A 14619-nucleotide genomic window follows, 5' to 3' on the forward strand; every position below is an offset into this window, starting at 1 on the left:
TTCCCTTTTACCTTTCTCCTGTGCTTTTGTTGTTAAGGTTAATCACATCCTTAATTGAAACACCGACACCTATGAATGAAACTATATGTCATTCCACACTTGCTTTTATGTTTTATCGTTCCACCTTTATTATTTGTACACTACTAGCTAAACAAAATCCAAACAAAATTAGTATCATATTTTTAGTTACTAAAATTATTACTTTGAATATTTCCATTTGTCGACTATACTCCCTATTAAAGCAAGCAACTAAATTGTAACAAATCGAGTTAAACTACTTTTCTTCAAGCAATTACAATACGGAGTATTCATTTTATTTTATTTTCCTTTTTTTGGTTCGCTAATAAAGTGTCGGCGAAATTAACATTAACATTGGCCTTGTATTCGTAACATGAAAGTGATACACATTGGTTTTATCAGCAAAGTTGTAAATTGTTACGAGTAGCATGTCACCTGAGTTGAATTGCACAAAAAACCATGAGGGAGTATTGAGTACATTGAATGTCTGATTTCATATATTTCAAAATCGATTACTCTACAATTTATGGACATAAATTTGCATTAATTAATAATTAATAGTCCATCCCCTATGTCTTCCCTTTCCAATTTTGTGTTCCCACAACCAACTAACTAACTAATGCTTGATTTGGTTCTACTTGTATCCAAACAATCTCTATAAACAGAGGTAAATAATTTATGAGACGCACAAATCTCCGTCATTAATACTTGATCCACATTAAACTCCCCACCGCTGTTCACACGTTGTACCACACTCAAGTACTCCGATAACCCCATAAGACTCAAACCCGATTCAGCAGCCGAGTTGAGATGAACCAGTGAACCCGAGTCAGGGATTGACTCTGCGGACGTGATCAAGTTAATACTCTTGAGCAAGTGGCCGCTATGAAGGAGTTGGTTCACCACCCCTGACTCTGTCACCGAGTTCCTGTTCTTCCCCTTATGCTCAATGCTGACTCGGACAATTTCGGTTAAGGCCGCATTGGTGAACCGCCTCAGTCCACGTGCTCCCCCGATTAATACCCCCGGGTTGACCTGACTCCTCTGCTCCTGGTTCGGATTCCTCTTCCCGTGGCGAGTCACCGGGTTTGACCAAATGAAAACCGACTCGGAACTCCTGTTCCTGACCCGGGTAAACGGGTCGGACACAACCAATGCATTGTTGGCATCCAATAACATGACGTGCTTGTAATTACGGCGCACACGACCCAGTAACATGGGGTAACACGCCCACCGACGCAGCCTCATTGGCACGTGATCCAAGAAACCGGATAACGCGTCCTCGGGATCCAACTCGGAGGCTTCGAACCCCACTATAGACCCGTAACTCGGACGAGTCAACTCATCCGGCGTTGTGGAGTTCCCTCTCCGCCTCCCCCAAAGGGTCTCCTTCCCGGCCTCCCCGACTGGGCGGAGGTAGCGAGTCAACCCGGGGGCCAAGTCGGCTCTCCCGAGTTGGCCGGCGAGGCGAACTATTGTAATGAGCGAGTGGGACTCGGAGTTGAGGAGAGGGGTGAGGTCTGTTTGCATGGAAATGGAGGGGAAGACGAAAACAAGGTCGAGGCGAGAAAGGAGACCGGAATGAAAAAGGAGACGAATGAAGGTGCGTATGTGATGGGGGGAAGCTTCCTCGGAAACATGGGCGACAATTAAGTCAGACATAGCCTTGGTACCCCTCAAGTAAAGCTGGCCAATTCCCTGCAAAGCGGCCGGCTGCCGATTATCATTCTTATTATTAATAATATTGTAATTTGGTTTGTGACGGAGAAACCTTCGAGGTGAATTGATACTGGTTTTGTTGTTGTTGTTGTTGTTGTTGTGAATATTGGTGGAGAAGGAGGAGGAAGAAGTAGGGGGTTGAAGTTCAAAGGTGGAGATGAGAGTGAATAAAAGAAGAGTGGTGAAGAGTAAAAGAGCGCAAATAGAAAGAGTAGATTGAGTTTTGGAGAGGAGTAAGTTGGAAGAAGAAGATGAAGAAATAGAAAATGAGTTTCTTTTACGAGTAGTAGTATTAGTATTATTATAATCATTATTGTTGTTGTTGTTATGGAAGAAGATGAAGAGCAAACCCATGCCCCAACCTTCATTATGGTGGTTGTTGTTGTTGGACTTGGGTGCTGATGAATAAACCATTACAAGTTTGTTTGCAACACCACACAGCCACACTACTACTTACTATTCTCTCTCTATCTCTAGCCTCTACTCTGTTGTTTGTTTGTTTGTTTGTTGGTTTTCTGTAAATTGGGAAGGAAGGCTCACGGTCTTTGTTTTGCTAAATATAATTAAAATAAAATAAAATAAAAAAGAAATGAAAGGAAAGGAAAGGAAGGGAAGGGAAGGAGAGAAAGGGGTGAGAAGAAGGATGTTGGTAGAGCGTGAATGTGATTTGGGTGTTGATGTTTCCATTTATTTCATTATTCATTTCTTCTTATTTATATTATACTCAAACAAACCCCCCCACATTTATTTACCATGATTCTATTTATTAGTATTTGTTATAATACATACATTATTCAATTCACCATAAATTATTTATTTATACTATGGAATATGTATATATGGAATAATCATCAAATGAGATGAATACTCCCCTACAAGTACCAGTAACTACATACTACAAGTATTTTATGTTTTGTTGTTGGGGGAATGGGGAGATTAAGTGATTAACCATACTCAGCTTCGATTCTTATGTTAATTATTACTGTCTATATGTCGTCCTCTATAAAACAAAGGTACAATTGCTATTACTTTCTCTTCTAACGTGCATACTACTTGTTATCTTACTCCTTTCACTTTCCCACTTTCATTGTACATTATCATCAGCTAGTCTTGCTTGTGACGGACTAATTCCGTCACAAGATTGTGACCTCTCACAAAAAGGGAGGGGGACAAGGTGAGACACCCACATGTGGTTCCCCCCATTCACCTCTCAATGGACATTTTATGAGAGGAAACGGTATCTGTCACAAGCTTGTGACGGATATCACCTGTCTTTAATGAGATTTGGTGTATTATCATTAATTATTATTTACTCACTATATATATATTCACTCTTCGGGACGTCGTCTTTGCTTTTCAAGAAATATTCAACCGTCCTATCTTCCTTCATTTTATTATGCTACGTGCTACTTAGATATCACTATCACAATCATTCATCCAAGCTACCTACCTGAACGGCATCACAAATGCAATACAAATATGACACCCAGGTACCAAGTTAAGCTTATATTATTGTGCTCCATTTATCTAACTACATTCATACGGTTGCGAAACGATATCAAACTCTTATGCGTCAAGTTAGGGTTAAGGTCGTTTGACACAAACCCAATACATACACATAACGAGGTATGATCCAGCATGGTTATATTATGAACAAGAGTAAAAGCCTCATATATACTTGCGCAGTCTCATGCAAAGACCATTGACAAACTAGCTTTAATATGCAAAAAACTTAGAATGGTTATTGGGTTTTTCAACCCATTTTGAGACTAATGATTAATGTGTTTTGTGGATTAGTTTACATATGTGCTGGTTTGGCTGCCTTTTTTTTTAAAAGGGGGAATTGTGAATTTTCATGAATTGAGAAAATGAAAGTCATTCGCCTACCTAAAAATGGTGATTTACATTTTTTCCCCGTAATTTGCCAACTTCTTCATAATAGAGAAGTTGAATTACCTAACCCTCTAGATAATTGTAAATTTCTCCAAGCATTTAATTCTCGTATATCAATCAAATGTCTTTGAAGCAATTCACATGAATTATCCATAGGAGTTTAATTTCATATTGGAAAAATCTAATTTATTAAACTTATGTGTGGGATGTATTTTTCTTTTAACACTTTGTAACTAAATTGTCAAGTCTTTAAATCCTTATTTATATATTCCATCCGTTCTGAACATTTGTTTACCTATTTCATTTAGGATTTCTCGGTTATTTGTTCATCTTTTTATATTAGGAAGATTTTTTATTGGTAATACTGATCGTACACATTTATAATGGTCTATTCGTCATCCACTAACAACCATCATAAATGACCCTCTCGATCATTTCCTTGGTTTCTGTGTCAAAAACCAAAGATAAACAGATTAGCGAAAAGTATAATATAGGAGATTTGTCAAATTAATATAAGAGCACCGAAATGGGTATTTTAATCATTAGTACGTCTCACTGAATACGGTCATTATCCGTCACAAGCTGAAGATAGTAGTAATCCTCTCACAAAATGCAAGTGGGAGGGCAAGTGGAGGTATCCATTTCCCCCAATTGCACTATACCTTTGTATTTTGTGAGAGAGACATTACTTATGATAAATAGTGTTTGTCTTCAATGAGAACTTGTGTTTAATCATTGTGATCTCTCCTCCATAAGCTCCATCCATTTGGATATGTATAGCAGAAAATGAAACAAAGGACTCGTATTCTTTTTTGTCTTAACCATAAAACACATCAATTAAATACTCGGTAGTAATGTGGCCATGATTGGTCCATGCATGCAACAATTGATTTTGGTCCCCCTATTTTGGTTTTAACGCCTTAAGTCTCTGGCCAAAATTGGGAAATATGTCATGGTCTCACTTTTCTACCTTACTTGCTATAGAATCCTCCTAAAACTCAATTTTATTCGGAAGATCTATGTATATACTCCCTCCATTCGACTCCACTTTACATGTATTCTTTTTTCATCCATTCAACCCCACTTTACATGTTTCCTTTTTAGGCCAAGAAAATGACCATGTTATCCTTATTCACACTTTATATTTACAAAAAATGTCATCCATACCCACACTAATCCACCATAAAACCCCACATTTATATTTTTTTAACATTTTTAACCTCATCATTCTCTTTCCCTATGTACTTTTTATAGTTTTTTTAATCCGTCCCTTAATATCCGTGCAAAAAGCATACTTGCGAAGTGGTGTTGAACGGAGAGAGTATTACATACATATATTGGGTCGTCCTTAAAAGAATAGAGGTGAACTGTGGGCCGCTCAACATTTATTTGGGCCTGCTTGGCACCCGACCCATTTTGGATACAGGAAGTCTATCAAGTCCTATGTCATCCCAAATAGACTAAAAGATTAAGAGTTAATTAGTTTTTTCCCGCTCATTTAATGGACAAAAAGTGATCCCATATTGAATAAATCAAGATAGTGCATTGATTGAAAAATAGAGTTGGCCCACGTTGAAAATATCTAAGTAATATTTAAAAAAGATTAACCATCTCCCTAAAATATTTTGCAATAATATTTATGAGAGGTTCTATAATCAAGAGTGAGAGTGTTTTTAAGATAAGACGGCTTTAAATTACTCCCTCCTATTCCGAATAACCGTCTCATTTGAACAGTGGCACGAAAATTAAGGAATAAAGTTAAAATAATGAAAAGTATTGTATATGGGTAAGAATATACTGTAGGAGTTAAATACGGTGGTCAAAGTATTCTCTACCTTCTTTCTCATTTCCTCTCTCACCTGCAATTGCCTGGGCGTCTGGAAGCAGCGTTCACCATTACTAACGGACCACAATGTCCGTCTCAACCCCTATCTCAGTAACCCCCCGCAACTAACCACCACGCACCCTGTAATTCATATGCTACGTCCTCCAACTAATACCATACCCCTTCTTGCCTCCATAATCCCCTATGCCCCGTATCATACATAACCACTAGCCCTCGTGATATCTCAATCCATTTCGTCCTTTTAAACTAAACGTCTCCAAAATATTTGTGCCTAGATTGAACTCCCATAACAGAATATTTATTCATCCGCCTCTTTGTGAGTCCTATAAAAACAAATAAATTACGCACTATTTTATCGTAAAATTATTAAAGGGCATAATCAAATCAATACTTACATGAGAAACTGTTAATTACTTTCTTGTAACATCTTTAAATGATCTATTCATTCAATATGGCTATAATCTTCACGTTCATACCTCGATTTTTGCAACTAACTCTCACAATACTCATCATTTACTCCTTACATCTTAGTTGTGCATTAGTGTTTGTTTTCGGTCATAATATTTACAGTAATTATTGCGTAAGACGATGTTAATGCAATTAACGTGGATTATTGTTAAAATATCATATTCATAACTTGATAAAATATGAGTGATAGAAATAGACGATGGTTTTAATGTGGTTCTGAATACAGCACATACTTCATTTGGATTGGATTGGATGGGTTGAAACAGAAGATCAACACCAAGTAGCAAAGGACAATATCAAATCGAATTCACAAACTATAACCAATCTTGTTTAATAATCACATGGCCTCCTCCAAAAAATGTCTTCATAGAAAAATCAATGGACTCTAGGTTACGGAGTATATGAGTGTATCACAAAAAAAAGACCGAAACTTATTTAACAAATGAAAATTTATTGTTAGAAATTGTACAAATGAATTCAAGGTAAACTATAAAGCAAAACAATTGTAGAAGATACGGAGTATATAAAATTTGAGATATCTTCGATCATAGATAATAGCAAGTGGGTCATTTACCTTCAAAGTTGATGGAATTCCCTAATTACTAAATGAATAGGCGAACTCCATCATTTTCCCGCCAAAAAGCATATTCTTAAAAAAGGAAATTAATGATATAATTATATTCATTCCCTAAATAAGAAAACTAACAATGACAATTTAATTAATCTATTATATTTTCATTAAAATTAATCTTTTCATCAAATTATATTATTTTCATTAAACTCAAAACTATATTATTTTAATAAAAATAAAAAATTTGATATAAAAGTATAAATTGCTAAATCTTTTATTATTCATATTACTAGATGATGAGTTGACCCATATTCTGTATTAAACGATCGTTGTTATTACTTTCGTGACAAAGAAAATTGAAAAAAAATATATAACTTGAAACTCATTTGTTTTATGCTATAAAAATATTTTTATTAGAATATATTTTAACTCATGACTCAATTCTCTTAACTAATTTTCAGTTTTAATTTTTATTTATCCAAACAAAATATAATGATGACAAATGTAAACAATGATAAGATATCAATATTATATAAATAATTTTATAAAAATATTAAAACTTTAAATATCGTGCATATAATGCACGGGTCTAAACTAGTTATCAACTAATTACCATGATTTCGTAAATGTCGAACACTCATAGAAGTTTTATTCACCTGGGAAGCGAAAACCTTTAAAAGATAAAAAGATGTGAAAGTAATAGAATCCGTTTCCAAAATGGCCGATTTTCACTAATTATTTAACGAAATGGGTCGAGTCTCAAAATAATTATCGAAAATGGGTCAACGTAGGCTTGGTATTTACGAAGCTATTGTGAAGGGTGAAGTAGCCATGGCGCTTGGCGACTAAGGTCGAAGGCATATTTCCGCATATCCCCTCCCCATCCCATATCATACATCCCTAAATCAGGAAAAAAAAAATCGCAAACCCTGATAATAGAAATGCGATTTTCCCTCCAAAAACTACCCTAAATATTTAAATTGAAACGATTAATTGTTAATTTATTAGTCTCTAAGTAATACTCCTATCAAACAATCATTTGGATATTTCTTGGCCAATTTCCATACATATTGAAGGTATTAGCTATTACTTACTTTTTTTAATTAGCGATTGATTTGAGTAGCTAGTTAGTTTAGTTTATGATTATTATTCCATCTATTTGATAGTTTAGTTGAATTTAGGTGGTTGTTAGTGTTTTAGATTAATTTGTTTTGGTTATAATTATGGAGAGAAGTAATTTCCCCTTTTTGTGTTATTGGAATGGTGAAGTAGTTGAAGGAGATAGGTGTGTAAGCTATGTTGGTGGGAAATGAGTCTTTTATTTTTGTTAGTAGTAACATGAGCTACAATGATCTTGTTAAGGAGGTATACACAACCACGGTGTTGATAGTAGTAAGTATCAATTAGTGTTGAAGTTTGCTAGTCTTGGATGTTTTAAGGTTGTCAGTCTTAATAATGATCGTTCTTTACAAGCGATGTGGGCTAGTATACATCATTCAAAGGCGGGTTCTATGGATATTTATGTTGAGTTAATACCATTTCAACAACCTCAAGTGAATAATGTAAATGTCGTATCAAATGTGTCATTTACTAGGATGTTAAACATAATATCGGAGAATGATAATCGGTATGTGTCCTTGTTGAGAAATAATATCGGAGTAGAGGTAGGTGACGGTAATATTGAAGGGGATGAAGTTGAGGTTGATCTTCATTTAATATTAGAGAATGCTAGTGATGCCGATGATGATGAGGACGATATTGATCTTGTGTCTCCGAGTGCTCCAAATCCGGGATTCACTAGTATTCCTAAATTTGATGCATTACATAGGGATAATTGGGTTAATTGGAAAAAAGTTGTCCCCTATGATGGTGGGTGAGAGTTTTGTGTTGGTCAAACTTTTTCTAATAAGAGATCTCTGACTAATGTAGTTACGGAGTATAATTTGAGGGTAAATCAAAGTTTCAAAATTCATGAGTCAAAACCTCACACGGTGACATACAAATGTGGGAGAAAACCTATAGCATGTAAGTGGACCTTAAGAGCCAACCAAAAAAGTTGGGTTTCCAAAACACTTACTATTGTGAGATACAATGGTAGTCATGAGACATCATGTTTGGGAGACACCATGCCTATAGACCACTGAGGCAGATTGGGAGTTGTCGGTAAATGCTATAATTGAAATAATAATTGGTAAATTTAACTACACGATCTCTTATATGAAGGCATGGAAAGCTAAACAAAAAGCTATTGCCGACATATTTGGTGATTGGGAGTTATCGTACCAGTTGCTGCCCCGATACTTTGAAGCTTTGAAAGAAGCTAATCCCGGTACCGTGGTTCAATTTGTAAATTATCCAACGAATGATCCAAATGTTGTGATATTTGGTCGGGTATTTTGGGCTTTTGCCCCAACCGTGATTTTTCCCGATAAGAGCGGTAATGAGATTTGTATTCTTTTCTTGTCGTTGTTGCTTAATTTAGATGAAATTGATGATTATAGTTGGGGTTCCGCTGCACTTTCATGCTTATATAGAAACTTGTGTGCTGCAAGTAAGAAGGGGAAAGAGTAAAATATCTGGGCCGATTGTTCTCCTTCAGTTATGAGCTTCGGAACACATTGTTGTAGGCCGCCCCGAAATTACATCACAATATGTAAATGTAATAAAGTTTTTAGTTTCCTCTCATCTTTATACCTATTAATAATTAATACATTTTACTAATTTAACATATAACTTTTTTCTTAAATGATGAAATTTTGGCTTCCCTCCTCATTTATACTACCTATACACATTGCCATATTTTTGTCTACGATTATCATCTCTTGTGTTGTCACAATATCTCTACTTGTCAACCTTAAACACACTTGATATTTTATTTTGTCGGTCTAAACACTCTACTTCATTCAATCAATAAAGAGAACTTAAAATAACGCCTAAATATTTGTTGGAAGATAAACATTCATAGTCCATAATCTTTAAGCTGATTAAAACAATAAATTATTTGTAATACTACGGATTTTCTTTGGTGACTACTCGACCGAGTAGAGCCTACTCGGCCGAGTAGTGCTGTTGTTGTGAGTTGTTTTGGTTCTGCCGATGAATACTCGACCGAGTATAGTGAATACTCGACCGAGTAGCGGATACTCGGCCGAGTATAACTTTACTCGACCGAGTATTCGGTCTGGCGAAATTTATTTTGACGGTTTGATTAGGGAGTGTTTAAGATTATTTTTATATCCCGCGTCAGTTTTTAAAACATCATTTCAACTTCATCATTTCTACGTTAACCCTAATCTCTCCCTAATCACTCCCTAATAATCCCATAACTTTGTTGTGTGTGAAATCTTCGGAGTTCTTGCGTATAATTCCTCATCTTACTGTTGGTAAGTTCTATTTCTATGTTATTCGTATTCGTTGGGGTTACTTTACATTTACGGAATTGGGAATATGGGGGTTGTGCAATGTGTAATTGTGTTATATGATTATGGTATAGGAGAAGACTTCGTAGAGGAGCCTTTCTGATTGTTCGAGTTCATTCCACTGTTGATTGCTAAGGTGGGTTTCCCTACTCGTTTCATCGTTCTTTGTAAGACATGTTTGTTGTGATTATTGTTATCTGTTGATCATCGGAGTATGGAGATTGTTGTGACGATGTTGGTGTGAGGGTATTGAGACGACTGTGATGTCATGTGATTGTGATTGTGGTGGAGTCACTTGCGGGAGTGGCTTCACACCCTAGTTCGCCCTCCGTGGAACCCGCCTCGGGTGGGGATATGCACATTAAGGGACAGGGATTGTTGTCGCTCGTTGAGGAGCTAGACTAGGTGGGATCGGCTGCGGTCACCCACTGGCGGCGAGGATTACCTGTTGCGATGGGTAATCTGGCCGGGCTACACACTTAGGTGTGTAGTCGGTTACTGTGTGAGAATGGATGATTGGGAATTGGTGATGATCAGTTGATTACTTCGTTTGTTTGTCTTAATATTTGAGTAATACTGACCCCGTTGTTGTTTGTGGAATCTGCGGTGATCCATTCGGGGATGGTGAGCAGGCTTGACAGGTATTACTAGTGTGATCTTGGGGACAGTCATGGGAGTATTGTCATCACCAGTCATAGCATCACCGTCTGAGTCTTAGTTTGATTTCTTTTATTGTCAGACATTGGAGATGTATTTTGTTAAATCAGTATTTGGATTTGGATGTTGTAAACTTTATACCTTGCAGTACTTTAATAAATGTGCTCAGTTCAGACGCTTTTGATATGTACTAACCTCGGGCAACCAAGATGGTAACACACTTTCATGGTAAGGTGGTCCTGGTAAGGCTCCTTGGTATGAGGGGGTGTTACAAAGTGGTATCAGAACCGAAGATTCCGGCACCTAAAAAAATGAATTTAATGAACCTAGAGAGTCTAAATAAAATGAACCCGGGGAGAGTTGTTTGGAGCTACCGCAAAGACTCGGGAGACGTCCCGGAGTCGCAAATTGGCCCTCATTAACTCGAGCCGGTAACATGGGGAAGTGCGATGAGATTTAGGTTTGGTATGTACATGTATGTGAAGATGCATGTGGTAATAGTTGATAATTGAAAAGGGTATGTGATGAAATTTGTAAGTGTGGTGATTGGGGAAATGGTGGAGGTGACGGGTTTGTGAATGTTTGTTATGTTGGAATTAGAATATGCATGAATCGTATGTTGGTATGGTTATAACGTGGCACTTAAGTCCTTGATGTTATGTGATTGTTGCGGGAATAGTGAGCATGATAGAGAACTTTATACTGTATACCCGTCTATTTTGTGACTCGGCCGAGCAGGGCAGGTACTCGACCGAGTAGAGAGCACTCGGCCGAGTAACGAAGCACTCGACCGAGTAACCAAACACTCGACCGAGTATTGTTTGGCAGTGAGTAGCAGTGGCTACTGTATGTGATAACTCGACCGAGTAAGTAAGTATACTCGACCGAGTAGAGCCTACTCGGCCGAGTGTTGTTTTACTCGACCAAGTGTTGTTTTTGAATTTTTGACGTTCGCTTCTGGAGTCGAATACTCGACCGAGTATCTATGATACTCGATCGAGTAGTCGTTACTCGACCGAGTATGGTTGTATACTCGGCCGAGTATTCTTTTGGCGGAAGGTTGTTACGTTTTGAGCCATAGGCTTTTGTGTTTACGTCTCCTTGTTTCTTGTCAGCTCAAAATGCCGCCCAAAAGAACTCCCGCGCAGATCCAAGCTTCTGAGATGACTCTTGATGAGGTTGCTCGCATGATTGAGCAACAAGAGGCTCTCCTTGAAGCTCTAAAAAATGTGGGAAAGGGGATCGAGAAGTCGATGGATGCTACTCAGCTCAGCATCATCATTGCTCGCTTCAACCCTCCCACATATGATGGGGTAGGTGAACCAAAGCTACTCGAGAAGTGGCACCGTGAGATTGAAACTCTCATGGAAATGGTTAAGTGCCCCGAAGACATGATCGTCGAGCAAGTAGTGTACTACCTAAGAGGTGAAACTGCAGTTTGGTGGCAAAACGTCAAGGAAGATGCTAGAGCTTTTTACCAGGCGGAAGGAGTTATTCCTTAGTCTGGGTTGAAGAGTGCTATGAGGGAGCAGTTCGTGCCGGAGCATATCCGACACAAGATGAGATCCGACTTTGATTCCTTCACCATGACGGATGAGATGACAGTCACTGACTACTATCATCGGTTCCTGGAGCTATCTCATTATTTTGAGGACATGCAGCTAGGACAGAGAGGTTTGGCTCTCCGTTTTGAGAGAGGTTTATTTGCTAAGATCGTGAGTCGTATGCCAGCCGGGGTTGCTACTGATCTCAAGGAAGTGTATCTAAGAGCGGGTCAAGCTGAGAGAATGGTAGATCTCTCAAGAGAGATCGATGAGAGGACTGCCGCGGAAAAGAGGAAGGCTGACAGTGGAAGCAACAGTCAGTCGACCAACAAGAAGAGGAACTTCAACCATGCTAAGGCTTTTTCTGGTGGAGCTGGTTTTTCGGGAGGATCTCGTGGCTGGGGAAAGAATGGAGGTCGGAGTGTGAGTGACAACTCTAACCTTACATGCTTCAACTGTGGTGGGATAGGCCACAAAAGACGGGAATGCACGAGCTACAAGCCCGACACTGGTTCAGGAGCTCGGTCAGGGAATTTTTCTCAGGGGCCGACTCAGAGTTTTGCTAGTAACCGACCGGGAGGTTCATGGGGCAATAGAGGTGGACAGGGCAACCCGGGCGGTTACAACCGCAGTGGTGGTGGATCATATCAGCGCCAGAACAACAGCACCACTCAGGATTCAGCAGCCAAGCCAAGTACCTCCAATGTTTCAGTTCAGGGTGGAGGACAGAAAAACAGTGGGAAGCTTTTCATGATGGACAAGCAGGAAGCACAGGATGATGCTCATGTAGTTACCGGTACCTTTCTTGTTCATAACGTACCATCCTTTGTTTTGTTTGATTCAGGGGCTACACACTCTTTTGTGTCTAAGAGTCATGCCGTGTCTATGGGTTTAGGAAGGTTTGAGGTTGTAAAAGATGATGTGTTCATACCTTCGGGGGAGTCTGTGTTGTGTCTCAAGTTGTATAAGGAAGTATCCATGGTAGTTGGAGGGGTAGATTTACCAGTTGACCTGTTAGAGTTTCCCATGGATGGGTTCGAGGTGATTGTCGAGATGGATTGGCTGGGTAGGTATGATGCCAGGATAGATTGTCGGCAAAAGAGGGTGTCCTTAAAGGGGCCCAAGGGTATTAGGGTGTCCTATAGAGGGTTTGTGGTAAAGCATAGGTGTAGGTTTATAGCTGTGAAGACTTTAAAGTCATGTTTGAGGAAGAAGTGTCCCTTGATTCTCTGTCATGTGAGAGACCACCGAGTAGAGCCACCGATAGCTTCTGAGATATCTGTGGTGAGAGAGTTCGAAGATGTTTTTCCTGAGGAGATAACGAGTTTGCCTCCCAAGAGGGATGTTGATTTCAGCGTGGAGCTTAAGCCGGGAACGGGTCCTATATCTAAAGCACCTTACCGTATGGCACCTAAAGAGTTGGCAGAGTTGAAAAAGCAGATACATGAGTTGCTAGGCAAGGGTTACATCAGGCCTAGTGTGTCACCGTGGGGAGCTCCAGTTCTATTTGTAAAGAAGAAAGATGGGAGTATGAGACTGTGCATTGATTACAGAGAGCTCAATCGTGTCACAGTGAAGAACAAGTATCCGTTGCCGAGGATTGATGACTTGTTTGATCAGCTAAGTGGAGCAGGTGTGTTTTCCAAGATTGATCTTAGGTCGGGATATCACCAGCTGAGGATAGCAGATGAGCATATTCCTAAGACAGCATTCCGATCTCGATATGGTCATTACGAGTACGTGGTGATGCCTTTTGGGTTGACCAATGCGCCAACAGCTTTTATGGAATTGATGAATCAGATCTTTACACTGTTCTTGGATAGGTTTGTGGTTGTTTTCATCGACGATATCTTAGTCTATTCTAAGACTAAGGAAGAGCATAAGGAGCATTTGAGGATAGTCTTGCAGACCTTAATCTCTCCCTAATCACTCCTTAATCATCCCATAGCTTTGTTGTGTGTGAAATCTTCGGAATTCTTGCGTATAATTCCTCATCCTAATGTTGATAAGTTCTATTTCTATGTTATTCGTATTCGTTGGGGTTACTGTACATTTACGGAATTGGGAATATGGGGGTTGTGAAATGTGTAATTGTGTTATATAATTATGGTATAGGAGAAGACTTCGTAGAGGAGCCTTTCTGATTGTTCGAGTTCATTCCACTGTTGATTGCTAAGGTGGGTTTCCTACTCAGATTTCATCGTTCTTTGTAAGACATGTTTGTTGTGATTATTGTTATCTGTTGATCATCGGAGTATGGAGATTGTTGTGACGATGTTGGTGTGAGGGTATTGAGACGACTGTGATGTCATGTGATTGTGATTGTGGTGGAGTCACTTGCGGGAGTGGCTTCACACCCTAGTTCGCCCTCCGTGGAACCCGCCACGGGAGGGGATGTGCACATTAAGGGACAGAGATTGTTGTCGCTCGTTGAGGAGCTGGACTAGGTGGGATCGGCTGCGGTCACCCACTGGCGACGAGGAT

The 14619-nt window shown here is 38.9% G+C and overlaps 1 protein-coding gene across 1 annotated transcript; it reads right to left on the reverse strand.

The window, feature by feature from the left end:
- Positions 1-493: 493 nt before the first annotated feature.
- On the reverse strand, positions 494-2432 carry LOC141600480 (uncharacterized). Its single transcript, XM_074420719.1, has one exon. The coding sequence runs from the start codon at positions 2149-2151 to the stop codon at positions 631-633; it is 1521 nt and encodes a 506-aa protein (XP_074276820.1). The 5' UTR covers positions 2152-2432; the 3' UTR covers positions 494-630.
- Between the last annotated feature and the right edge of the window lie 12187 nt (positions 2433-14619).

The sequence above is a fragment of the Silene latifolia genome, chromosome 9 (genome assembly GCF_048544455.1).
Source record: "Silene latifolia isolate original U9 population chromosome 9, ASM4854445v1, whole genome shotgun sequence".
Classification (NCBI taxonomy): domain Eukaryota; kingdom Viridiplantae; phylum Streptophyta; class Magnoliopsida; order Caryophyllales; family Caryophyllaceae; genus Silene; species Silene latifolia.

Bases quoted from the DNA above. Each gene is read 5' to 3' on its own strand.
- LOC141600480 (XM_074420719.1), bottom strand. From the start codon at position 2,151: ATGGTTTATTCATCAGCACCCAAGTCCAACAACAACAACCACCATAAT.